Source organism: Trypanosoma cruzi, genomic scaffold (genome assembly GCF_000209065.1).
Source record: "Trypanosoma cruzi strain CL Brener 1047053516707 genomic scaffold, whole genome shotgun sequence".
Classification (NCBI taxonomy): Eukaryota; Euglenozoa; class Kinetoplastea; order Trypanosomatida; family Trypanosomatidae; genus Trypanosoma; species Trypanosoma cruzi.
The window spans coordinates 58,347-82,452 of record NW_001849554.1 but is presented as its reverse complement, the minus strand read 5'-3'; the positions used below and the strand labels follow the sequence as shown (position 1 = coordinate 82,452).

The window sequence follows — 24,106 nt, the reverse complement described above, 5'->3', positions numbered from 1 at the left end:
GCATTTGTTGAAATTCATTTATTTATGTTCACTACCTGCATTCGCATGCGGCTACTGTAACCGCGATGGCTGCAGCGTATCTCTACGTACATGCGCAAAAATGTCTCTGGCGTGTGAAAAAAGGGGAGCGGTGAGATTTTTTTTGTTTGCTTTTGTGTCACTTTCTTTCTTTCTTGTTTCCATAGCCTTATTCTGTGCGCTGCGCATTTGTTGCCACCGCAACTGACTGTTAGCGTGCAATGCATCTTTCCGCAGTGGCGCGCTGCGCTCCGTCTAGCGGTACACTCAGCAACCGCCTAGCGCATTTGGTGCAACGTGTCGAGGAGCACATTGCATCACGAGGCACCGCTGCGACGGTCCGTGATGACGGTCTCTGGGAGCAGGTGCTGGCCACTGCGCACTGTGCCCGCGCGTTGAAGGAGACGGACACGACTTTGGCCATTGTATTTCGACTTCTACGCTGCGGCTGCTACCCTTCACGCAGCGCTGTATGGCCGGGGCTCATTCGTGACTTGGCGCCGTATAGCGATATTGAGGCCAACGCCGTTCTCTCCTACCCGGGCGTGCCAGAAGGGCCCGAGAGCCAAAGTGAGGCCGGTCCCTGGCGGTGTGCGAGAGTGCCAGAAGATATTCTTGCGGCGGGGCGTGAGTCGGAGGTGGCGGATATGCCCCCACTGCTGCGTCCTACGCGTGAAACGTTGCTAATGACGGGTGGCGTTGTGCCTTTAAGCGCGCGAATACCGTGCAGTGATGGCGGAGCACTCAGCGTTTTGCTCGAGTCGTTTTGCAGTGTGTGTGAGGCTTCACATGGTGGCGACGGTGACGGTGAGATGACTGTTAATTTTTTGCAGGATGTGACGGCTGCTGTTGTGTCTGCACTGCAGCCTATCACCGCGACGATTGTTCTGACGGAGTCGAGTCCACTGGCGAGGGCACTGGTGAGATTTTTTCGACTGCTTTTTAACTTCTCCGCTCGGCAGTCGGGAGGGCAGCTGCATCTTGCGGAGAACTTTGCGAAGGGGCTGACAAAATTGTTACCGGAGAACGCCCTTGGAGGGAGAATGGTGTTGCTGTTTCTTGCCGAACATCACGCAGAGTACGGTGACGAAATGGTGCACATCCCGCTGGTCCGCATCGCTGCGGGGGCCATTTGGCGGCAATACGAGAAGCATGAAAGATTTTTTTGTCTTCGACAACTACAACATGTCAACGACGCGGTGGATGTCACGCTGCAGCGGAACGCAAACAATGGAAATCCACTCGCGCTGGATGACTCGGACGAGGCGGCACTTCGGTTGTTGCTATCTCTTGCGTTGCTTCGGGCCATGCGTGTGGAGGCTGTATCCCCTGATGTTTTCTTACGCGATGCCGTTGACATTGTGGATCGTTCTCCCATGACGCTTTCTATAGAGTACGAGCTGATTGTAGCCAAGGTGGAGCTGCTGGATTTGTTCCTGGACGACGAGTCCAGCTCCAATGCCATTTATGATGATCTGCTACATTCTTTGCGTGCCATTGTGGAGCTTCGCCCGCGAGACGGCGTGGACGGCGACACATCTGCCGTCCCTGACGCGACGCACAACTCAATTAAAGAGGATGAGGAGGAAGTGAGGGAGTTAGCACGCCAACACTTTCAAGAAGCTCATCGGCTTGTTTTGACGGTCTTTGCCCGTTCCCAATTGGATGAGCGTCTCAACCAGGCGTACACTGTCCTGGTCACGCACAAGTATCATGGCCTTGTGATCACCAGGGACGTGGCGAATCCGCTTTTAGATGCCCTCAGCCGTCGTGGAGATTGCCGTGTTTTCAACATTGTTGATTTGTGTGTTTTATATAGCGGGAGCCACATTGACTACGACACCCTCACGTACCTTTTTAGAGCTTGTCGTGTGGCCGGTGACTTTTACCGCGCCCGCACTCTTTACCAGTTACTACGAGAAATGATACCGGGGTTTCTACTGCGGGCACCGGAGGCTATCAAGGACGCCTTGCAGGAGCTGAAGATACTGCAACCAGAACCGGCTCATTTATTTCCTGCATCTTTGGCGGTAGATGGCGATGAGGCGGCTGCGGCTGTGAATTATGAGGGCGTCGTGGATGATGAGGCGTTGACCGTACGCCAACGGGGACCTATTCGAGAGTTGCCGACAAAACGTACCCACACGCCTTCTTGATTCGTTGATTTTCTCAGTTTATTCCTTTTTTTTTTTTGTGCAACTCTGCATGCTTTGTGTGTGGGATATATATATTACACACGTCAATACATAAGAATCTGCTTTTTTTTTTCTTTGTTTCTTTGCGCGTGCATGCATCCGGGATGATGACTACACGATGCAAAAAACAACAACAATAACAAACAAAAAAACAAAAAGGAAAGGAAAAGGGCGGTGTTGGTGGTGGGTGGGGTAAAGAAACCCGGCCGCATTAAATTATATACACGCATTGTGTTCCTCTCTGTGTGAGTGAAGGAGAGAAAAAACAGGGAGAATCCAAAAAGGAAGGAAAACACGAGGAGCACGCAAACAACGCACATCGATCCAATAACAACAAACAAGCAACCACCGGAGGAGGAAGGGAGGGGGCAAATAACACATGAGCGACGACCCGAATGGAACACGTTGGTCGAAGTCCGATAACAATATCGGCAAATCGATGCTGAGGCGCTCCGGCTGGACGGAGGGCAGCGGCCTGGGGAAGAGCCAGGAAGGCGTGACGAGCCACATCAAGACACGGCGGAAGGATGGCGTGATGGGAGTTGGCTACGAGGGCGGCGTGCAGGAAGCATGGAGCGCGCAGTCGGTGGGGTTTGCCGATGTGCTCTCAAGAATAAAGAATGCCGTCGCCGCGGGATCCTCCGACTGCGGGGAAGGGAGGGATGCCGATGAGGAAAATGAAACCCCTGGCCCGAGTGGTGGGCGGCATGTCTGCATGTATTCCAAACGGCACGCGCTAAAGACGGAGCTGCTGAGGTCGAAGAGTGGGGTGTTGTCGTCGGAGATTCTTGGCAGCGCCAGCTCCTCTCGCAAGCGAACGCGTAATGGTGACAACGAGAGCGAGGAGGATGCCGCCCTCTTATCGACACTCCGGTCCCCTTTGTTGCAGCGCGTGATGGTCCGCATGCCGAGGCACGAGCCGAAGGCGTTAACGAAGGAAGACACGAATGAGATTGAAACGGTCCGCATCACAAAGCCGCAGCCGCGACCGCCGAAGTGCACCGATACGCCATTTCTTGCAACAACCGAGTAGACTGCGGGGGGTGATTGTTGTTGTTGTTGTTGTTGTTCTCACCGTAAATCCCGCGGCTTGGCGGCCCGACGGCAAATTATTGTCAACCACAACTCACCCATAAACGTGTAAATTAAAACAGAAGTGCAGATAACGACTTGGTGAAACAGAAACAAATATTTATGGTCATCTCATCATTAAGAGTATATTGGCCAACTCTCTTTTGCTTAAATTTTCTTTTTTTTTTTTTTTGCGCGTTTTTTGCTTCCCATTTTGTGCTGCTACTTATATTTATTATCATATTTTTTTTTTTTTTGCATGCTCCACTTTTTACTGATTGGCCGCAGGTTTTTTTCTGTGCTTTGAACGAGAAGAAAGAAAAGGGGAAGAAGGTGAGGCGGGAATTCTGTTTCTTCTTGTATTTTATTTGGGTTGGTATATACAATCCATACGTACACACGCATACGGTTACACGTATTTTATAGACTTTTAGGCGGTGATAAAGAATACTGCGATAGATATTTTTTTTTGCAATTAACGAGGTGATTTCTGAAGGTCCGCTACACACTTTTTCTCTATTTAATACACATCTACACACACCCTTTTTGCAGCTACAGCAGTGGCAGCAGGAGGGGAGGCAGTGAAAGGGTTTCTCCTTTTTTTTTTTGTGTTTGCGTCTGCCTGTTTTGGGCGTTTGAAATGACGGAGAAGGTGCGTGTTGCGGCCCGCATTCGGCCGTTGCCAACTGCCGGTAGTGTGCTTGCCGTTGCGCCGCTCGACGAGAGAAGGGTCTGCGTTGCTAATCGCCGTGTCTACCACGTGGACCGTGTGTACGGCCGTCATGACTCAACTGAGTTGATCTTCTTTGAAAGTGTTGTGGCGCTCGTGGATCGATTTCTTGCTGGATACAACGCGACGGTCCTCGCCTATGGGCAGACGGGCACGGGGAAGACATATACAATGGACGGCCTTACCCCACTTGTGGTGCGGTACATCGTGGAGAACATGTCAAACTCCACATCAAAACTTAGTTTTCAGTGTATTGAGGTCTACGGTGAGACGCTGCGTGATCTCCTTACAGACGACCCCGTTGGCTCGACGAAACATCTGCAGCTGCATGAGAGCGACGGCAGCGGCAGCGGCGGTGGCGGGGTAGTGGTGGTTGGCGCCGCTCGTGTGAAGGCCCGCAGCATAGCGGAGGTTCAGGACATCCTCAACCATGGCGCCCGCATGCGTACGACGGGCGCGACGAATATGAGTGAGCACTCATCGCGTAGCCATAGCATTTTTACGATCTTTAATCATGAGCGGGAGTCCAAATTGAATCTTGTTGATTTGGCCGGGTCGGAGCGGAACAAAAAGACACAAAACGTGGGTCAGCGCTTCCGTGAAAGCATTGCCATCAATGGCGGTTTGTTGGCTCTTGGGAACGTTATTCGGGCGCTTAGTCGAAATCATTTCCAGTCCCCTGAAAGCCCTCGTCATGTGCCGTACCGCAGCAGTAAACTGACACGTCTTTTACGGGATGCACTTGGTGGGAATAGCACGACACTCCTCATTGCCTGCGTCGCCTCGGATGCGTCAAACAGCGACGAGACGACGCGTACGTTACAGTACGCTGCCTTTGCCATGCATATCCTAAACGAGCCATTGCCGCAGTTTGATGATCAGGTGGCAGCGGCGGAAGTTGTGAGATACGCGGACGCCGGCCACGACCAGGAATTCGTGGCGAGGAAGAATGCCGATAATATTTCCTCAGAAGCCGCAGCGGAGGTGGGGCGACTGCGGCAGCGAGTTGCGGGGCTTGAGGAACAGGTGCAACGGTGCCGCGACGAGCTTAAGAATGATGAGGCGGTCTTTGCGCAGCAGATCAAAGAAATGCGATTACTGCTGGAGGAAAATGAGTCACTGAGGAGACGGGTAGCATTTCTCGAGGGTTGTCCCACCGCCACACCGCGATCAACGCCAGATATGAGGCAGGCTAACTGGCAACAACAACAACAACAACACCAAGAGCAGCAGCAGTGGAATTCAGTGCCGATTCCGCCCAATGTGAACTACGTCCAGGACACCCTGCAGCTTTACGGCATAACTCCCCGACAGAATGACCAAAGTTTCTTTTCACATCCTTCGTCCCAACCGCGTCCCGCTGTTTGGGGAGAAGAAAGGGCAGTGCGAAGCCACGAGAGACACCTACCAAGCGACTCTTTGAAGAGGCCCATTGTTGCGGCAAGATGGGGTGGGGCTGCCGCAGCGGTGAATGCGGCGGGTGAATGCACTCACGTCAACAAAATTGAGGGTGGCTGGGGCGATGGCGGTCAGCAGTTGACGGCAAGGGAGGAACAACTTGGCTTATTGGCGAAGGAGGCACTTTACTATCAAAACAGTAATAGTGAGTTACGCCGCCGTCTTCGCACGGTGCTTGCGATGTATGAGGCACAGCAGCACGAAGCGGCCATGTTACGTTTAGAAGTGAAGCAGATTCACGACTTACTCGATGGACCACCTCACTCTTAGCGGTTGTTGCTGATTCATTACAGGTCTCTTGTAATTGCCTGATACCGCCTTTGTAAGGTTGCAATGGAAAGAACTTATCTCCCTCTTCCTCTCCCTCTTTTTTTTTTTTTAAGGTTTATGTCATTTGTCTGTATACATTAAATATATATATATATATTTTGTCTGATCGACGTGTTCCTTTTTTTTTTTTTTCCTATTGGCTTCGCGTACGAGCAGGCCATTACTGGACACACGGCGCATGATTACATGCGTGCCTTGTGTTGTTTTCTCCAATGGTCACCTTTTTTTTTCTATTTTTTTTTTTTTCTCTTTTCTTTTGCTCAATGAAGGTGTTTTTTATTTTTTTGTATTTTTTCCTTTTTTTTTTTGCGTGTGCCGTTGTTCAGGCATCATGGAAGAGGCAGGAGGCGGTAGGCCCACAGGTCCATCCGCGACGAAACGGAATGACGCCACGCTGTCGGTACCGCGTGGTGCCGGCATCACACTAGTGGAGTCGCTGCGGCGCCGGCAGGTGCAGGCGGAGTTGCAGCTGCGTGAAACGGAGGATCGATTTCGCCGTGACTGTGCCAGGCAGGAGCAGGAGTTGGATCTGCTGCGTATTGAGAATAGTAAGTACAAGGCAAAAATCGAAGAGTTACGCATGGCACAGACGGCGCCGCGGGAAACGTCGATGTACACGTTTGCTCGCGGCGGGGAGTCCAACCTGCTTCGAGCATCCTCGCATAAGTACTGCATGGCGCGCGAGGCGGTTGAAAAGGCCCGAGAGGTATTAAGTGAAATCAAGGCGAGGGTCGTTGCTTTGCGACAGCGCATTCACGACATGCAGCGACAATGTGGCAATGCTCGCTCGCGTGTGGATCATTCCAACAGGCAATCACGTCGCAGCTGCATTGAAATTGAGCTGCAGACGCGGGCCTCGCGTTTACAACTCCGTGGGCTTGAAGCCCATGTTGAGTTTGAGACGGATCGGCGGTCGGGTATCATCGAAGAGGTGAAGGCCCTGCGGAGAGATATTGACGTGCTGCTGACGGCGCAGAGACGCGGTGACGAAATCTTCCAGGAGCGCGAGAATGAGATGCTGGAGATTATGAAGGAAACTTCCTTTCTTATTGAAGTGTGCAACGTTCTCTGTGAGGAACGCGATGCTTATCGGCAGCAACTAATAGAACTTCAGCGGGCATCCGAGGCAGATCACGAGGCCTATGAAAATGCATTTAGCGATCTAGTTGGGGTAGAGGAGCGTGATAAGGTGCTGAAGGCGAAACTGCGTGAAGGCGTCGCCAAATTGGAGGATGAATTGCGGAGTGTCACCCGGGAGCGAGAGGCTGCGGAGCGTCTCGTACGCGAGGATGAAGCCGCCAGTCGCGCGATCAGACATGGAGAAAATGGGAACGATGATGACAGTGAGCCAGAGAACAATGATCTTTCGCGCCAGGTGGCGGAGTTTGAACGTTACATTGGTCGGCTTGCGGAAATGGCCGGCTCTGAGAGTCTTCCCGACATAGAGCGTTACATATGTGAGGGTGGGGAGGAGCGGTTTCAGCTGTACTCTTTGCTCCACCGCACGCAGGATGATTTGGCAGCTCTTGAAAAGGAGAAGGAGGCGCTCCAAGAGGCGCGGTGGATTGCGACAGAAGGCTCGGAGGTCGAACACCACGCTCGTGAGGAGCTGGAGGAGCTGCAGGCAAAACTGCGTCAGATACAAATCGATACCCTTGACCACGAGCAGCAGGCGGAGTGTGTGAGGGCACAAATTGATGCCAGCCTACCGGACGTGCAGTCCATCTTTGACGCGCTGGGATGCGATGATAGCATGATCATCGCTCAGCACGGCGTGTCGGTACTTTCCCGCGGCACGGTGAAGCTTTTCCTTGCCTCTATTGAGCAACGGCTGGAGGAGTACGTGGCAGCCTGGATGCAGCGACAGCAACCGTCGCACGTTCTATCTCCAACTGTGGGTTATAACGCGTCGGGCTTTGGAATCACGGCACAAATGGAGACATCAAAGACGATGCCAGCAGCGTCGCCACATGTGCTTCCGTCCACGAACGAACCGGAGGCGATGGAACACGAAAAGGGTGTCACGGGGGAGTTACTTCGCAGTGAATGGGCGCATGTGTTGGTGAAGGGGCAAGTAGAGAATGGGGGTATAGACGTCAACGATGCAGGGGGCACACGTGACATCAAACTGTCGGTTTAGAGATCAGTAAATGAAATTTGAAAATACACATACACACACAAAAAAAAAAAAAAAAAAAAGGGAAGGAGACGGGCGCACATTAAGAAATTTGCGTGAGAACCGTGAGCGAAAAGGAGACAACTTTTCCGCCCTTTTCCCCACCCACACACTCCACTCGAATGAGAAGCAAACAGAAGTAAGGAAACATATATAAAAAAAAAGCACAGAAGTTAAATATGGGGCTCCATTTTCTTTTCTACTTTTTTTTGTGCGTTCTTTGTAGAGGGCTGAGGAAGTAGTATGGGGCGTTTTTTTTTTTTTTTTTAGTGGTCTGGTGGATGTGCGTGTATGCGTGTGCAGGCGAATGGCATTTCTTTTGTGTTTTTTTATTTTTATGAGGTCGGGTGGGGACGTGTAGGTCTGCGGCCCCTTTCGATTTGCAAACCATTTAGAGAAGGTTCTGTGAGAGAGATGTATTGGCATTTTTATTTGGCCCCCGGTCATGTAATGGCATCAGTATATATGCGTGTAATATACATATGTATATAGAGTATATCTATATTATGCACGCGACAAGCATATTTCAATTTCTTTTTCTTCTTGCACTTTGTTTCTTTGGCCCTTTCCGTCTCTTGTTAATAAGGGTATTTTCTTTTACAGTGCTGCTGCCTTTTTTGTTGATGTGTGTGTGTGTGCCTTTGTCTCTTTATCTCTCTCGGTGTTTTTTTTCTTGTGTGTGGCGCGATCCATGTAGACGGTAGTCGTGCTGTCATTCTCGTCTTCGTTGTGTGTGTCTGTGCCGCATATGACGGAGGGCGAGTCGCAAAAGTGGAAGTCGTCTCTGCTCCAGAAACGTCTGGTGACTCGCAGTGCATTTTGCAACGAAGCATCGCAATGCGCCGCGTCCATTCTGCGCTCCGAAGCGGCTCGCGTGGATGGTCAACTTTGCGATGACGTTCGCGCCGTGTTGGCCGGCAACGCAGTTTACATCCGCCGTTTTGTGTGTGACGAGGCTGACATGCGGCTTTACGAGAGGCTGAGGGCGGAGTTGGTGGCCGCGACGGGGGCGAACATGTCACGCGACGGCGGACGCATCGATTGGAGCCGTCATGAAATATTTGAGAACCCGACAGGAATCAGCGCGATGTTTAACGAAATAATAGAAATGCTGGCGGAGTACTTTGATTTGGACGTGTACGCCACGCGACTGAATTATTACCGCGACGGGCATCAGTGGAAGCCGCAGCATCACGACAGCCATGCGTATGGAGGCACCTCCACCCACGCCGGCGAGAGGTTGCGCGAGGACTTTACGGTGGGCATCACACTTGGGGCGACGCGCAGTCTTCTCTTCGTGCACGAGGCCTCTGGCCAGCAGTTTGACTTCCCGCAGCGCAACGGTGACTGCTTTGCCTTTACAAGTGAAGTAAACAACGCATTTACGCACGGGGTACCGCGTGTTAACACGCCGATTGGCGATCGTTTCAGCATCATCGCGTGGGGGCGGCGTCGTGCGATGAATGAACGTAACAGTGATCGAGCGGTGACTTCTTTTGAAGGCAGCGATCTCCGATCCGTCGATGACGCCATACAGGCTGCCCATCAACTTGTCTCCCGCGCTTCTGCATCCACAAGGCAAACGGTGGCACCAACACTGTCGACGAGTATGGAGATGAACGACGGGAACAGCCATAGAAATGAGAGCAGCGCTGGAAGCAGCGTGCCCGCGAAGAAAAAGAAGAAGAATCGACTTCAGTGAGTGGTCGAGGGAAGAAAAGATACGCGCATCATAATGACGATAAAAGGAACAGCAAGAAAAGCAATGAGTAAGTTTACCTTAACCTGTGTGTGTGTGTATGTGTGTGTGTGTGGGAGATCCACACGGTGCTATCCTCAATATGCAAATAAAGATAGTACGTGTAAACCATAGAGCGAATGAGTCAAATGAGTTTTATTGTCGCGTTTGCTTCTACAAGTGTAAGTGTCCTCGTGGAATACCATGTGTTGTCGGGTATCTCGACGCATTTATGCGTTTTAAATTATCTTGTATTTTTTAAAAACTTTTTTTTTTTTTCTGGTACCGTGTGGATAAAGAGTGCGGTAAACCGTACCGTAAGAGAAGATTATATATATTTTAAATAAAACAACAATGACTGACCTGCGTATGACTGAGCGCCCGGGCTTTACTGGGAAACTCAACGAGAAAATCCTGGAGCGCGTCCGATTCCTGGCAGGAGAGCTGCAGATACCTGACCTCGAGTCGAAGTTCCCCCACTTGAAAGTGACGGACGGCTCATGGCGCCCACCGCTTCCGGGTGATGATGTCAACTTGGCTGCCTACATTGACCACACGCAGCTTAAGCAGGAGGCGCCAATGGCAGACATTGTGAAGCTCTGTGAGGAGGCGAGGCAGTACAAATTTTATGCAGTTTGTGTGAACAGTTCTCGCGTGAAGCTTTGCGTGGAGAAGCTGCGTGGCACAGGCATCAAGACTGGCGCATCATGTGGCTTTCCCCTTGGGGCATGCAGTACCGCAGCGAAAGTAGCGGAGGCGAAGACGATGGTGCAGGAAGGCGCGGAGGATATGGATATGGTGCTGAACGTTGGTGCGCTGAAGGACAAGGACTACCGTTATGTCCTGGAAGACATTAAGGCAGTCCTTGCTGTGTGCCCACCGCACGTGACGACAAAAGTTATCTTTGAAACGTGCCTCTTGACGGAGGAAGAGATTATTGACTGTGCCATCATCTCTGTTGTGGCGGGCGCAAGTTTTGTAAAGACATCCACTGGGTTTAACAGCGGTGGTGGGGCCACACCGGAGGCCATTGATGTCATGCTCGCCGTTGTTGGCAAGGCTGCGAAGGTGAAGGCGAGTGGTGGTGTGCGGGATCGGTTCACAGCCTTGCAGTACGTGAAGGCAGGTGTTTCCCGCTTAGGCACAAGTAGCAGCATCGCCATCGCCACGTGCAAGTGAGGGCAAATCGCGAGTTTCCGGCCGGCGGCACCCGCAGCGGCAAAACAACGTGCGGGGGAGGGGTGCAGCATCTGGCATGGACCCGGGCGGGGTGATGACGACAGAGGAAAGAAGAGAAAAAAAGGGAGCAAAGCCATAAAACAAAAATGGACAAATAAACGGAGCCAGGACTTTAAGTTTCCACTGGGGGCGAAAAGGGCGGGTTTGGTGCAGACCAACGGGGGGAAAGAACAAAAATGGGGGGTAAAGGAAAAAAGACGATGGAATTTGGATGTCTGGAAGAGTGTTGCCGTACGTACACGTTCTGCGGGGGAGAAAACAAACAAACAAACAAAAAAAAACGTTTATTTGCATTATTTGTAACTTTGCTGTGTCTTTTCTTTTTTAATTTTTTTTTATTTGATACATTTTTCTTGGCCCTGCTCACGGCTTCCCTCGCAATCATCGTAGCTATTCATAGTTAGACCCACGGGCATTGGCGATATTCACGCACGGACCTCTTCTCCAGAGCGGGCAGGGAGGTGGTAAGGGGGTGGCACGTGTTTTCGATGCAAAAAGAAAAAAAAAGAAAAACAAACAAAAAAGAAACTTGTCTTTGGAGCGTCTTTGCAGAGGAAAAATCACACATCCTTCATTCCCGGTGAAAACGGCGACATTTTTTATTTGGTGACAAGATGCGCGTTCACCGCGGAGTAAGGGACGTGAAGCGCGATGGTGACGACCGGAGGGACTTTGTGCGGTATGACGACGAGGAAAATGTTGGCAGCCGCCCTCACTCCTCACCCATAGCGCAGTGGGCGGACTGGAGTCAACAGTTTTTTTCGAGTCTCACTGCGAGCACCTGCCGCGATTCTTCTGTATCCTCAGAGGTGACAGAACCACGCGCGAAACTGGCGGTTACAGAACGTGAATTAGTGCGCACCAGAGAGTTGCTACTGCAATATAAGCAGTATGTGGAGAAGCGATTGCTGCGGCAAATTCAGAAACTGGAGGAGGAATGTGCCCAACGCGGTAAGTTTTGCGAACGTCTGAAGCGCGACAATGCGTTGCTTTTGGAAGAGATGGATCGGTATCGTGTGTCAGGGGCATCGACGGCGGGGACTTATTGTTCCAATGGATTGAAGCGTCAACACCACCCATCACCTCCGGGGAATGCGCATCAAGCTTCATTGTTTTCTTATCCCACACCACTTTCCCCACCACTGCCGTTGCCAGAGCGTGAGGACTCAACAAAAGGTGTGCTAGAAATGCTTCGAAGTCGTGAGTCAACACTCCTCAAGCAGCTTCATGAGGAACGGACTGAACGTGAGCGGCTGGAGTTGGAACATGCTGAGGCGATGCGGAGTTTGCAGGAAAAAGTGGCAGAGCTTGAGGAGAAGAGGCGTGTGGGTATTGATGCGACCACCATTCAGAATCTCCGTGAGGTCCTTGCACGACGGGACGACGAAATCCGTCAGCTACGGAAGTTGCATGGCTTTTCCATCGTGGAACCGCTTGAGGAAGATGAATCTCAGGGCATAGAAGACGGTGCTGTGGCGGAATTGAAGCAGGCGGCGAGAGATGCGCTTGAGTTTGTGGCTGCAATAAACGCAACGGCCACGAATAAAATTGAAACACATACACTTCCATTAGCATCCGAAAAGGGCATCCATTTCAAGGATGTGGAGGAGTTGTGGAAGGAGACCATCTGCGCCATCGCGTCTTTTTCGGATGGCACATCCAATTTATCGCATCAGCCATTGGTTTTGCAGGCTGTTACAAAGTCGGTGCGTTGTGCCATGGAGGCAGAACATAACCAAATGGCCCTTTTTTTGCGGCAACTATTTTATGAAATTGAAGAGATGCACAAATTTATTGAGCGAGAGCGGCGTGAGCGGGATTTGGAGCGGCAGGTGGCTGCACATCGTCTGTGCGAGGTGGAAGAAGAGAGCACGGCGTTGGTGCAGCGGTTACAGCGGGAGCTTAGCGAGGCGGCGCAACGCGCCTCATCGTGGGTGGCACTAGAAGAGCCGGTTGTGCGGCAAAGGAGGGAAAAAAGCTTACCAACAAGCGGCATGCAGAGGTGTGATGTGGCCACACAAACAATGCCGTCCGTTCAACTGTCAGGTTTGCTAACCGGTGGGATGAGTAGCTTTCCTGTGCCCCAAAACGGTGCGTACAAACCACTTTCAGATGATTTGGGGCACCTCCTGCATGAAATGGAGGCTCTTGAGAGGGACAACAATGAGAAGTCCGCACTTATCGCCAAACTGAGACAGCAGCGAGAGCGTTTTTTGGGTAGCGTGGATGCGGAACTTGCACTGAGTTTTCCTGAAAGAACGGCTTTGGCAACCTCCTTCCCTCAGTACTTGCTTGAGTGAGAAAAGGCTCTTTTTTCCCTTTCTGGTGCTGGGGCGTGATAGGGGGGCAGAATGTGGTGTGCAAATGTGTTTTTTATATTTCAGCGTCATTATTATTATTATTATTATTTTCTCTTTTAAGATCTTTTTCTTTGTTTTGTTTTTTGGTTTGCCACGAATTAAACGGAAATGCACATCTTCTCCAATAAGAAAAAAAAAGGGCAACGCTACAAGTCACCAGCTGTTGTCTGCCTTTTGTTACGGTGAGCCTTCGCCGTAGTACCGCCAGAAGCTTCTAATTTCTGTTTTTTTAAGGGGTGCTGGGTGCGTTATGTTCTTGACGGTGTCTTCTTTCGATCGTGGAACGCCGCCTTTGCACGAATTGCCGACATCGAGGTGTCGTGGTTTCGGGCACATGAGTCACTCGCCATCGAGAGTCGCGGCTGCCGCCGAGGAGTTGGTAACATTACCAAGGACGCATTTTTTTTTTTTTTTTGTAATGCCATGACAGTGTAGCGAAAATGAGCAGCCTCTTGCGGTATTTTACACGCCGCACCCAAAGAGGGGAAGGATGCGTTTGCCTGAATGTTTCCCTGCCGGAGATGGGGCCCCGCGTATCCTCTTGAGTTACAAGGGCTAAGATTCGCCAACTCATATGCGTTGCGTGCCGCACAGGCGGCGGTGAGGCGTGTAGAAGTGTCCCGGCGAGCATGCGAATGCTTTGGCCAGCGACAAGGTGGGCGCCTTTTCTGGTGATTTTTCTCTCTGTTATTCCTTTGGGAAGACGAAAACATCCGTGGTAGCTGCAATGGATGCGATGTACTTTTTATCTCCCGCACCTGCGGACCCCGCGAGAGTTTTACTTTGAGATAACTAAGCGTCAATGGATTTTTTTTTATCTTTATTTCTGCGTTTTCCCTCATGGTGAAATGGCGTGTATGTCTTTTTTTTTGTGTTTATGGCCACTGTTTTGTGGGTGACCTTTTTTTTTTTCTTTCGGCTGCAAGCAAAAGGGAGGGGGAGAGCTCATACAAGGCGTGAGTAGTGCTCGACACCTCTGCCCACCTCACACACGTGCCTGTTTATAGAGGGAAGGGCATCGAAGTGTGCGGGTGTCCTTTTTTGTGTGTGAGATATTTGTTTATCACTATTGTTATTTGTTTCTGTCACCCAAATTGTTGATGGCAACCCCTGTGGACCCGACGGATGATCGGTCGCGAAGGCAACGTCCGCGTCCGGCGCAATCCCCGGCAATGATGTCCACCACCACCACCACCACCGACGATTTGGCAAGCGGCACGGAGGAGAGCGCCAGCTCGTTGCTGCGTCACGATCCGCAGCTGGCGGCCGTGCTGGGTGGACTGCCCAGTTCATCTAAGGAGCTCTTGCGGCGCATTGAGCGACAAAAGGACGAAATTCGTATTTTGCAGGAGGAGAATACGCGGCTGCGGGCGCGGGAAGTTGAAGTTTCCGCGTTGACTCTCCGTCTGCAGCAGCAATTTGGGGCGACGCAGTCACAGGTGGACCGTCTCAAGTCACAGATACGTATGGAGCTCATGAACCCCATCACAGAGGAGGAGTACAGGGCGATTGATTCCCTTGAGGAGGGGAAGCGGGATCTGCTGGACACAGTGAAGCTTGGTATTTATCACCAGCTTGGGTCAATGCGGGCTGCGAAGGACGCGGCAATGCAGAGGGCGACGGAGATGTCGACAGAGACGACACGACTTACACGTGAGAACAAAGAGCTTCAGCAAAGGCTCAAAGAACTGGAGGCGGTCGTGGAGGCGGAACGGCAGTCCTTCCGACGTCAGCTGCAAGAAGTGGAGCAGCGCGGCAGTAGTGTGGTGGAGCTCGAGGGGAAGGTTCGGGAATTAGAGTCAAGACTGAAGAATGCCTACATGGATCAGGAGCAGTTTCTCACGGCCAAGCTGAATGCATCTGTCAAGATGGAGGAGGCCACACGACTTGGAGTGCGGCTTCGTGAGGCGGAAATGGAGGCGGAGCGATACAAAACAAGTGCCGAATGCTCGGAGCAGAAGCTTGACATACTCAAGTCGGAGTATTATGAGTTGAAGCTAAAAAACAGCCAGCGGGTGATGGAGCTTGAAGCGTGCCTCAGAGGAGCGGAGGAGAAATTGAAGACTCTTGCTGACCTTGAGCTCGAGTCCGAACTGTTTGTCTCGAACTTGGCGATGCAGTCCGGTGGACAAGTGTCACTTACCACTGCTTCAGTTTCTGCGGCGGCAGGAGGTGATGGGGCACCCTCGGCGCCTTCCGCCACCGATGCCTTGAGTAACTATGAGAGCTGGCTTGCCTTACCGCGTTCACGCAAGTTGGCACATACGCTTACCGTAACGAAACGTTGTCTGCAATTAGAGAATCGTCTCGCTGCCATACAGCACGACGTGGAATTTAAAGACAAGCAGATTGCGCGGCTGCAGGCTTCCCTAGATATGGCGCGGGAGGCGTTGAACAACTCCAACAGTCCCTTTGCCATGGTGGAGCGCTCTGTGGAGCGACTCACGAATGAAAACGAGGAACTCCACAATAGGACTGTGATCCTTTCGGATGAAAACACATTACTGCGCCAGAGACTAGAGCAGCGCACCGCTGATGTGCGGGTTCTTTGTCGTCATCGCAAGGAGCTCCTGCGCATTCAGCGCGTTTTGCGGCGTCTTGGTATAGAGGGGCAGGTAGCAGATCCCGCAGCTGCGCCGCGTTCACAGGGAATTCAGCAATCCCTGCGGCCGTTGTCGTCGTCACAAGAGCAACAACAGGATGTGGAGGACACGAAGGATCCACGACCTATCAGTGCACGCTCTATTGTGGCGCGACAGGATCCGACAGTTGAGTCGCTTTCTTCCCTATTTCGTCAACATGCAGAGGAGCCACTGAAAACAGTAACAGAAACCGAAACAGCTGCGGCCACGGAGGCGAAACAAAAACAAGCGCAACAACGGTCTCATGATGCGGAGGAATCTTCGAGCGGTGTATTTATACCAAGACCCATTCAAATAATATCTTGATTGCAGCATTACTTCTTTTTTTCTTTTTTTTTTTCCTTTACAAGCTATGAAAAATTGTGGGTGGAGGAAAAAGGAGGTCGGTTTTGCAGTTTTTATTGGCTTACTTTGCGATTTTTATTTGCATTTGACCCATTTTTTTATTTTATTTTATTAAAATTATTATTTTTATTATTATTTTTTTATTTTTATTCTTGGGTTAACTGCTGTAGCGGGCGCTTTCCCGAGAGATGGATGAATCGAGTTGCAATTTTTTGTTCGATTGCCCTTCTTTACTCATTGCAAGTAGTCACTCCTTTGATGTACAAAAAGAAAAAAAAAAGTACGTGCGTCAGTAGATGGCGTGCTTGATTGTTACTTCAGCATCGTTCTTTAGATCCACCGGCAAATCGTGCAATGCTGAGAAAATAATTTCAGCGTCGCCGACGCCCAAAGAAGTTAGTGCAACACGAGAAGAAAAGAATGCACGGAACACGCAGGGCGACTGACGACCTCATGATGCGATCAATCGAGGCATTTGTATGACCGTGACGATGAGTTACACCTCCGTGCACCCAGCTACCTACAACAGGCACGGGACTGACGCGCCCCCTCTCTCCACGGCCCTCTCCGCCGCCTTCTCCCTCTCTGTCTCTCTGTGCCACGGTGCACCACCTCGCCTCCTCCGTCGTGCCGGAGTGTGCTTCCCGGGCTGTGGCGGGCCACTGTTTGCCCCCTTGTTTCCTATGGGGGTCTGCCGTGCATGTGATGCGTCCCGATCGTCTTTATCCTAACAAAGCGTCTGACTCGTTTGCGTGAGGTGCACTCTGTACCCGTCTCTGATGGCATTGCCACCCCCATTTTTCTACCATTGCGCAGCCTCCGGAGGGGAGTCTTGCCGAGTTGCGGAGGGCGACGCACTCCTGCTGGCGGAGGCGGACCACACGCCACTGCGATCGAAGGCCATTGATGTCCCGCGGCATTTGGACTGGTGTGTGCCAACAGCTGGTCGCAAAATGATTGTGCGGTACAGAGCTGTGGAGTGCAAAGAGGACTGCGACGGATTTGTGCCGTGCTCGACTGCTGCTTTTGCCCTGCGCGTGCCTGTTTGTGTTGGGGCCATTTTATTTCTCTTGTGTGTTTGTTCTATTTGTCGTCTTGTGCGCACTTTTGCTGTGCATGCAGGAATAGTCTTGAACGCTAGAAACAAGCTACTCACAATGTTTCGCCAGCTCCGCCAGCTTTGCTGCGCGCTGCTCCTGTTGCTGTGCACCGGTGGCGGCCTCGTCATTGCGGTGCCGCACCATTGCGTGTTTGATCTCTTGCCACGGAACGTTGGCGAAGTGACGGGCGGGGAGGAGCCGGCCAGTCCTGTCACTGTGTCCGTGGGCAGTGACTGGGCGCCCCTCCGAATCAAGGTGTTTGCGGATGACCTGGAGGGGTTGGGGGGATTCTGCACCAGGGCCGGGGAGCATATAAACATGTTTTTTGGCAAGGAGATGGTCTGCCAGGAGGAGGACATTCTGACGGAGGAGAAGGTGGACATTCTCGAGAACGTGATTCTTCCCGAGGCGGCGAAGATGCACAGCGAGCGTCTGCTGGTGCGGCCACTGGATGGCCCGCTGGTCGTGCCGAGGTTCCGTGAGGGCAGTGTTTGCGGGAAGTTTCCAGTGCCGGAGGAGGACCACACGGATGGGGTGCCCGATGCGGACATGGTGCTGTACGCGACTGCTGTTCCGACGTTCAAGCCGACCTTTGCGTGGGCGATGCCGTGCGCGACGTTGGGCCCGCGAGGGCGTCCTGTTGTTGGCGTCATCAACTACAACCCGCGCCACATCGAGAACACGTCGCAGCACATCCGCGTGGCTGTGCACGAGATGGCGCACGCCCTCGGCTTCATTGTGGCGGACATGGAGGAGCAGGCGCTGGTGAAGCGGGAGGTGGGTGTGCGTGGGAGGAGCAGTGTCCGCGTTGTGAATTCCCGGAATACACTGGAGCAGGCAAGGCGCCACTACGGCTGCGAGTCAGCGCCGGGCATGGAGCTGGAGTTTGTGCCGCCAATGCGGAATCTGGCGGCGCCAGGAGGAAGAGGAAGGGGTGCTAGGCCAGGAGAAAGGAGAGAAAGAGGAGGAGGAAGAAGTTTTCCTGATCTGCCAGGAGGAAGAGGAGGAAGAGGAGCTGGTAGGCTGCCAGCGGAGCCAGTGAGGAGAAGAGCGAGAGAACGTATTCTCAGGCTGCGTGCGGCCCAACATATTTCCGCATCAACGCAGGCAGCGGCGGACGGAACCCTCTCAACGGGCACCACGCTCACGGTGGTGGAGAAGCAGTGGAGGCCGCCTTCGTGGCTTGGCCTGATGTCTCACTGGGGACGGCGGAACGCAAAGGATGAGCTGATGGCGAGCTTCGTTGTTTCCGGCTACTACACCGCGATCACGATGGCACTGTTCACCGACCTCGGCTACTACAAGGCAAACTTCGAGATGGCGGAGCCGATGAGCTGGGGCAGCGGAGCCGGCTGCGCGCTGCTGACCGACAAGTGCGTGACGGACGGTGCCACGCTGTACCCTGATATGTTCTGCACCGACTCGAGCGACGCCACTCTGCGGTGCACGTCTGATCGCCAGTCGCTGGGGACCTGCGCAATTTACCAGGACGATAACATCCCACCGGAGTTCCAGTACTTCGCCACCAAGCAGGGCTCCAGGCGAGGGGCCATGATGGAGTACTGCCCCTTCATCGCGCCAATGAATGGCACTGGATGCATGGATGGCGACGAGGCCATCATGCCTGGGAGCGTTGTTGGCCCGTCCTCGCGCTGCTTGACTGGGGAGAACCTCCGGATGGGCAGTACGGTTGTTGGTGACGTGTGCGTGCAGTTGAGGTGTGGTGAGGGCACGCTAAGTGTGCGGTACAGGGGCAGCGAGGAGTGGCATCCCTGTGCACCGGGACAGACGCTGACGCCCCCGGCGCCATTCACGGCGGGCAGCATAAGATGCCCCTTGTTCAGCGACGTCTGCCTCACCATGTTGAAGCACAGTGATGCGAGCAGCGCTTTGGCGGTCACTTCTGCGCCGCTTCTTCTCCTCATTGTGATCGGCACGGTGATTGTCGCACCCTGACCCGTACCTGTTGCCGACACCGCACCTCCCCTGCTCCATTGGGCCTCTCTTGGAATCCTTTTGCTATAGGAGCTCAGACATTTTTTTTCTTTTTTTTTCTATTGTTTTTTTTTTTTTTATGTTTTTTATTGCTTTGTTTTCTGCCGCGGTGAGCCAAAGTCTTTTCGCCCTCTCCCGGCTACAAGAGTGCCTGTGACTTCTCATTGGCCTCACCGCCCGGCGGAGGACATTATGTAAGGTGTGTGTAGGACGTTTGCTTTGGAAATGACCGGTGCTGAAGTCATGCATCCCCTCTGGCTGTGGTGCATCTGTGTGTTCAGAGGCGTGTTGGCGGAGCGACAGCGCAGGGAACTGACTTCTTCCCCATTTCCCAATGTTTTTCTTTTATTATTATTATTATTATTATTATTATTATTATTATTATTATTATTATTATTATTGCGCATTGCGACATCCCGTGAAAACGCGCCGAGGGTTTGAAAGAAGTCTTTTTTCGGTGATGGCGGAGGCACCTGATAATAGGTTTTTCTTTTTTTCTCTTTTGTGGACGGGCACCGAATGAATGTGCGGGTGTTTTACTTCCTTCTTGTTGGGCTCACTGGGGATGTGTCAGCGCTCTGGGGCGGTAGCTGTGTTGTGTTTTTGGAGTGGAGGCGGGTCTTGCCCGATTGCCTGTTTCTTCTTTTTGTTGCCTCTCTTGTTGCTTAGGATGTTTTACTCGGCTGCCCTCTCGCGGGATGGACCGGCCGTTCGTTTTTTCTTGCCCCACAGCCACCACCACCTCTGCGGTGTGAGTGCTGCCTCCGATGCTGACGGCCAGCGAAAACACAGGCGCCGTGCTTGCAACGATCACTTCGCCTGCACCTGTGCTGCCCCAGATCCCACGGCCATTGCGCGGAGGGGAAGGAGTGCTGTGCGTGCGTGAGTGGAGCGTGCTCCGTGGGTGAGGCGGCGGCCGTATATCATCATTTCTGTGCCGTGACTGTCTCAATCGGGTCCGCAAGGGCAGCACCGACGGCGTGAAACGCGCAGGGCGACTGACGACCTCATGATGCGATCAATCGAGGCATTTGTATGACCGTGACGATGAGTTACACCTCCGTGCACCCAGCTACCTACAACAGGCACGGGACTGACGTGCCCCTTCCCTCCACAGCCCTCTCCGCCGCCTTCTCCCTCTCTGTCTCTCTGTGCCACGGTGCACCACCTCGCCTCCTCCGTCGTGCCGGAGTGTGCTTCCCGGGCTGTGGCGGGCCACTGTTTGCCCCCTTGTTTCCTATGGGGGTCTGCCGTGCATGTGATGCGTCCCGATCGTCTTTATCCTAACAAAGCGTCTGACTCGTTTGCGTGAGGTGCACTCTGTACCCGTCTCTGATGGCATTGCCACCCCCATTTTTCTACCATTGCGCAGCCTCCGGAGGGGAGTCTTGCCGAGTTGCGGAGGGCGACGCACTCCTGCTGGCGGAGGCGGACCACACGCCACTGCGATCGAAGGCCATTGATATCCCGCGGCATTTGGACTGGTGTGTGCCAACAGCTGGTCGCAAAATGATTGTGCGGTACAGAGCTGTGGAGTGCAAAGAGGACTGCGACGGATTTGTGCCGTGCTCGACTGCTGCTTTTGCCCTGCGCGTGCCTGTTTGTGTTGGGGCCATTTTATTTCTCTTGTGTGTTTGTTCTATTGTCGTCTTGTGCGCACTTTTGCTGTGGATGCAGGAATAGTTTTGAACGCTAGAAACAAGCTACTCACAATGTTTCGCCAGCTCCGCCAGCTTTGCTGCGCGCTGCTCCTGTTGCTGTGCACCGGTGGCGGCCTCGTCATTGCGGTGCCGCACCATTGCGTGTTTGATCTCTTGCCACGGAACGTTGGCGAAGTGACGGGCGGGGAGGAGCCGGCCAGTCCTGTCACTGTGTCCGTGGGCAGTGACTGGGCGCCCCTCCGAATCAAGGTGTTTGCGGATGACCTGGAGGGGTTGGGGGGATTCTGCACCAGGGCCGGGGAGCATATAAACATGTTTTTTGGCAAGGAGATGGTCTGCCAGGAGGAGGACATTCTGACGGAGGAGAAGGTGGACATTCTCGAGAACGTGATTCTTTCCGAGGCGGCGAAGATGCACAGCGAGCGTCTGCTGGTGCGGCCGCTGGATGGCCCGCTGGTCGTGCCGAGGTTCCGTGAGGGCAGTGTTTGCGGGAAGTTTCCAGTGCCGGAGGAGGACCACACGGATGGGGTGCCCGATGCGGACATGGTGCTGTACGCGACTGCTGTTCCGACGTTCAAGCCGACCTTTGCGTGGGCGATGCCGTGCGCGACGTTGGGCCCGCGAGGGCGTCCTGTTGTTGGCGTCATCAACTACAACCCGCGCCACATCGAGAACACGTCGCAGCACATCCGCGTGGCTGTGCACGAGATGGCGCACGCCCTCGGCTTCATTGTGGCGGACATGGAGGAGCAGGCGCTGGTGAAGCGGGAGGTGGGTGTGCGTGGGAGGAGCAGTGTCCGCGTTGTGAATTCCCGGAATACACTGGAGCAGGCAAGGCGCCACTACGGCTGCGAGTCAGCGCCGGGCATGGAGCTGGAGTTTGTGCCGCCAATGCGGAATCCGGCGGCGCCAGGAGGAAGAGGAAGGGGTGCTAGGCCAGGAGAAAGGAGAGAAAGAGGAGGAGGAAGAAGTTTTCCTGATCTGCCAGGAGGAAGAGGAGGAAGAGGAGCTGGTAGGCTGCCAGCGGAGCCAGTGAGGAGAAGAGCGAGAGAACGTATTCTCAGGCTGCGTGCGGCCCAACATATTTCCGCATCAACGCAGGCAGCGGCGGACGGAACCCTCTCAACGGGCACCACGCTCACGGTGGTGGAGAAGCAGTGGAGGCCGCCTTCGTGGCTTGGCCTGATGTCTCACTGGGGACGGCGGAACGCAAAGGATGAGCTGATGGCGAGCTTCGTTGTTTCCGGCTACTACACCGCGATCACGATGGCACTGTTCACCGACCTCGGCTACTACAAGGCAAACTTCGAGATGGCGGAGCCGATGAGCTGGGGCAGCGGAGCCGGCTGCGCGCTGCTGACCGACAAGTGCGTGACGGACGGTGCCACGCTGTACCCTGATATGTTCTGCACCGACTCGAGCGACGCCACTCTGCGGTGCACGTCTGATCGCCAGTCGCTGGGGACCTGCGCAATTTACCAGGACGATAACATCCCACCGGAGTTCCAGTACTTCGCCACCAAGCAGGGCTCCAGGCGAGGGGCCATGATGGAGTACTGCCCCTTCATCGCGCCAATGAATGGCACTGGATGCATGGATGGCGACGAGGCCATCATGCCTGGGAGCGTTGTTGGCCCGTCCTCGCGCTGCTTGACTGGGGAGAACCTCCGGATGGGCAGTACGGTTGTTGGTGACGTGTGCGTGCAGTTGAGGTGTGGTGAGGGCACGCTAAGTGTGCGGTACAGGGGCAGCGAGGAGTGGCATCCCTGTGCACCGGGTCAGACGCTGACGCCCCCGGCGCCATTCACGGCGGGCAGCATAAGATGCCCCTTGTTCAGCGATGTCTGCCTCACCATGTTGAAGCACAGTGATGCGAGCAGCGCTCTGGCGGTCACTTCTGCGCCGCTTCTTCTCCTCCTCATTGTGATCGGCACGGTGATTGTCGCACCCTGACCCGTACCTGTTGCCGACACCGCACCTCCCCTGCTCCATGGGCCTCGCTTGGAATCCTCTTGCTATAGGAGCTCAGACATTTTCTTTTTTTTTTTTCTTTTTTTTTCTTTTTTTTTTCTTTTTTATAATATGATGTTTTTTATAATACGATTTTTTTTATTGCTTTGTTTTCTGTCGCGGTGAGCCAAAGTCTTTTCGCTCTCTCCCGGCTACAAGAGTGCCTGTGACTTCTCATTGGCCTCACCGCCCGGCGGAGGACATTGTGTAAGGTGTGTGTAGGACGTTTGCTTTGGAAATGACCGGTGCTGAAGTCATGCGTCCCCTCTGGCTGTGGTGCATCTGTGTGTTCGGAGGCGTGTTGGCGGAGCGACAGCGCAGGGAACTGACTTCTTCCCCATTTCCCAATATTTTTCCTTTACTATTATTATTGCGCACTGCGACATCCCGTGAAAACGCGCCGAGGGTTTTGAAAGAAGCCTTTTTTTGTTGATGGCGGAGGCGCCTGATAATAGGTTTTTCTTTTTTTCTCTTTTCTGGACGGGCACCGAATGGATGTGCGGGTGTTTTACTTCCTTCTTGTTGGGCTCACTGGGGATGTGTCAGCGCTCTGTGGCGGTAGTTGTGTTGTGTTTTTGGAGTGGAGGCGGGTCTAGCCCGATTGCCTGTTTCTTCTTTTTGTTGCCTCTCTTGTTGCTTAGGATGTTTTGCTCGGCTGCCCTCTCGCGGGATGGACCGGCCGTTCGTTTTTTTCTTACCCCACTGCCACCACCACCTCTGCGGTGTGAGTGCTGCCTCCGATGCTGACGGCCAGCGAAAACACAGGCGCCGTGCTTGCAACGATCACTTCGCCTGCACCTGTGCTGCCCCAGATCCCACGGCCATTGCGCGGAGGGGAAGGAGTGCTGTGCGTGCGTGAGTGGAGCGTGCTCCGTGGGTGAGGCGGCGGCCGTATATCATCATTTCTGTGCCGTGACTGTCTCAATCGGGTCCGCAAGGGCAGCACCGACGGCGTGAAACGCGCAGGGCGACTGACGACCTCATGATGCGATCAATCGAGGCATTTGTATGACCGTGACGATGAGTTACACCTCCGTG

The 24,106-nt window shown here is 53.3% G+C and overlaps 10 protein-coding genes and 7 non-coding genes across 17 annotated transcripts, besides 25 other annotated features; all 17 read left to right on the top strand.

Annotated features, from left to right (window-relative positions):
• Positions 1–8,249: part of a sequence feature (heterozygous, non-Esmeraldo-like haplotype) that runs on past the window's edge.
• Positions 240–2,174, top strand: Tc00.1047053510303.100 (hypothetical protein, conserved; the record flags this gene model as incomplete). Its single annotated transcript, XM_814509.1, has 1 exon — positions 240–2,174. One exon carries the CDS (start codon positions 240–242, stop codon positions 2,172–2,174), a length of 1,935 nt encoding a protein of 644 aa, XP_819602.1.
• Positions 2,337–2,371: a microsatellite.
• Tc00.1047053510303.90 (hypothetical protein, conserved) lies at positions 2,593–3,246 on the top strand (the record flags this gene model as incomplete). Its single annotated transcript, XM_814508.1, has 1 exon — positions 2,593–3,246. One exon carries the CDS (start codon positions 2,593–2,595, stop codon positions 3,244–3,246), a length of 654 nt encoding a protein of 217 aa, XP_819601.1.
• Positions 3,261–3,283: a microsatellite.
• Positions 3,458–3,541: a sequence feature (A-rich).
• Positions 3,925–5,742, top strand: Tc00.1047053510303.80 (kinesin, putative; the record flags this gene model as incomplete). Its single annotated transcript, XM_814507.1, has 1 exon — positions 3,925–5,742. The coding sequence occupies one exon, from the start codon at positions 3,925–3,927 to the stop codon at positions 5,740–5,742; it is 1,818 nt and encodes a 605-aa protein (XP_819600.1).
• Positions 5,215–5,249: a microsatellite.
• Positions 5,879–5,902: a sequence feature (AT_rich).
• On the top strand, positions 5,981–7,942 carry Tc00.1047053510303.70 (hypothetical protein, conserved; the record flags this gene model as incomplete). The annotated part of the gene is made up of 1 exon (XM_814506.1): positions 5,981–7,942. One exon carries the CDS (start codon positions 5,981–5,983, stop codon positions 7,940–7,942), a length of 1,962 nt encoding a protein of 653 aa, XP_819599.1.
• Positions 6,024–6,060: a microsatellite.
• Positions 6,075–6,110: a microsatellite.
• Positions 7,982–8,001: a microsatellite.
• Positions 8,250–8,582: a sequence feature (areas merged during assembly that could not be assigned to a particular haplotype. This can correspond to areas where the two haplotypes were merged or to regions with more than two copies in the genome that were merged during assembly.).
• Positions 8,583–17,503: a sequence feature (heterozygous, non-Esmeraldo-like haplotype).
• Tc00.1047053510303.60 (hypothetical protein, conserved) lies at positions 8,727–9,680 on the top strand (the record flags this gene model as incomplete). Its single annotated transcript, XM_814505.1, has 1 exon — positions 8,727–9,680. One exon carries the CDS (start codon positions 8,727–8,729, stop codon positions 9,678–9,680), a length of 954 nt encoding a protein of 317 aa, XP_819598.1.
• Positions 9,765–9,792: a microsatellite.
• Positions 9,954–9,995: a sequence feature (AT_rich).
• Positions 10,044–10,065: a sequence feature (AT_rich).
• Tc00.1047053510303.50 (deoxyribose-phosphate aldolase, putative) lies at positions 10,071–10,895 on the top strand (the record flags this gene model as incomplete). Its single annotated transcript, XM_814504.1, has 1 exon — positions 10,071–10,895. The coding sequence occupies one exon, from the start codon at positions 10,071–10,073 to the stop codon at positions 10,893–10,895; it is 825 nt and encodes a 274-aa protein (XP_819597.1).
• Positions 11,276–11,296: a sequence feature (AT_rich).
• Positions 11,448–11,483: a microsatellite.
• Tc00.1047053510303.40 (uncharacterized protein) lies at positions 11,570–13,255 on the top strand (the record flags this gene model as incomplete). Its single annotated transcript, XM_814503.1, has 1 exon — positions 11,570–13,255. One exon carries the CDS (start codon positions 11,570–11,572, stop codon positions 13,253–13,255), a length of 1,686 nt encoding a protein of 561 aa, XP_819596.1.
• Positions 13,344–13,364: a microsatellite.
• On the top strand, positions 14,416–16,263 carry Tc00.1047053510303.30 (hypothetical protein, conserved; the record flags this gene model as incomplete). The annotated part of the gene is made up of 1 exon (XM_814502.1): positions 14,416–16,263. One exon carries the CDS (start codon positions 14,416–14,418, stop codon positions 16,261–16,263), a length of 1,848 nt encoding a protein of 615 aa, XP_819595.1.
• Positions 14,495–14,514: a microsatellite.
• Positions 16,398–16,456: a sequence feature (A-rich).
• Positions 16,756–16,843, top strand: Tc00.1047053510303.25. The gene has a single exon (XR_008255681.1). It is a non-coding gene; the product is annotated as a C/D small nucleolar RNA (snoRNA), TB6C1C3 (small nucleolar RNA).
• Tc00.1047053510303.20 (surface protease GP63, putative) lies at positions 17,460–19,358 on the top strand (the record flags this gene model as incomplete). The annotated part of the gene is made up of 1 exon (XM_814501.1): positions 17,460–19,358. One exon carries the CDS (start codon positions 17,460–17,462, stop codon positions 19,356–19,358), a length of 1,899 nt encoding a protein of 632 aa, XP_819594.1.
• Positions 17,504–24,106: a sequence feature (areas not merged during assembly with more than two copies in the genome that could not be assigned to a particular haplotype).
• Positions 18,320–18,417: a repeat region.
• Positions 19,439–19,485: a microsatellite.
• Positions 19,743–19,798: a microsatellite.
• Tc00.1047053510303.19 lies at positions 20,171–20,240 on the top strand. Its single transcript, XR_008255680.1, has one exon. It is a non-coding gene; the product is annotated as an H/ACA snoRNA, TC6C1H1 (small nucleolar RNA).
• Positions 20,290–20,366, top strand: Tc00.1047053510303.16. The gene has a single exon (XR_008255679.1). It is a non-coding gene; the product is annotated as an H/ACA snoRNA, TC6C1H2 (small nucleolar RNA).
• On the top strand, positions 20,407–20,494 carry Tc00.1047053510303.13. The gene has a single exon (XR_008255678.1). It is a non-coding gene; the product is annotated as a C/D small nucleolar RNA (snoRNA), TB6C1C3 (small nucleolar RNA).
• On the top strand, positions 21,110–23,011 carry Tc00.1047053510303.10 (surface protease GP63, putative; the record flags this gene model as incomplete). Its single annotated transcript, XM_814500.1, has 1 exon — positions 21,110–23,011. One exon carries the CDS (start codon positions 21,110–21,112, stop codon positions 23,009–23,011), a length of 1,902 nt encoding a protein of 633 aa, XP_819593.1.
• Positions 21,970–22,067: a repeat region.
• Positions 23,091–23,135: a microsatellite.
• On the top strand, positions 23,815–23,884 carry Tc00.1047053510303.9. Its single transcript, XR_008255684.1, has one exon. It is a non-coding gene; the product is annotated as an H/ACA snoRNA, TC6C1H1 (small nucleolar RNA).
• On the top strand, positions 23,934–24,010 carry Tc00.1047053510303.6. Its single transcript, XR_008255683.1, has one exon. It is a non-coding gene; the product is annotated as an H/ACA snoRNA, TC6C1H2 (small nucleolar RNA).
• Tc00.1047053510303.3 lies at positions 24,051–24,106 on the top strand. The gene has a single exon (XR_008255682.1). It is a non-coding gene; the product is annotated as a C/D small nucleolar RNA (snoRNA), TB6C1C3, 3' partial (small nucleolar RNA).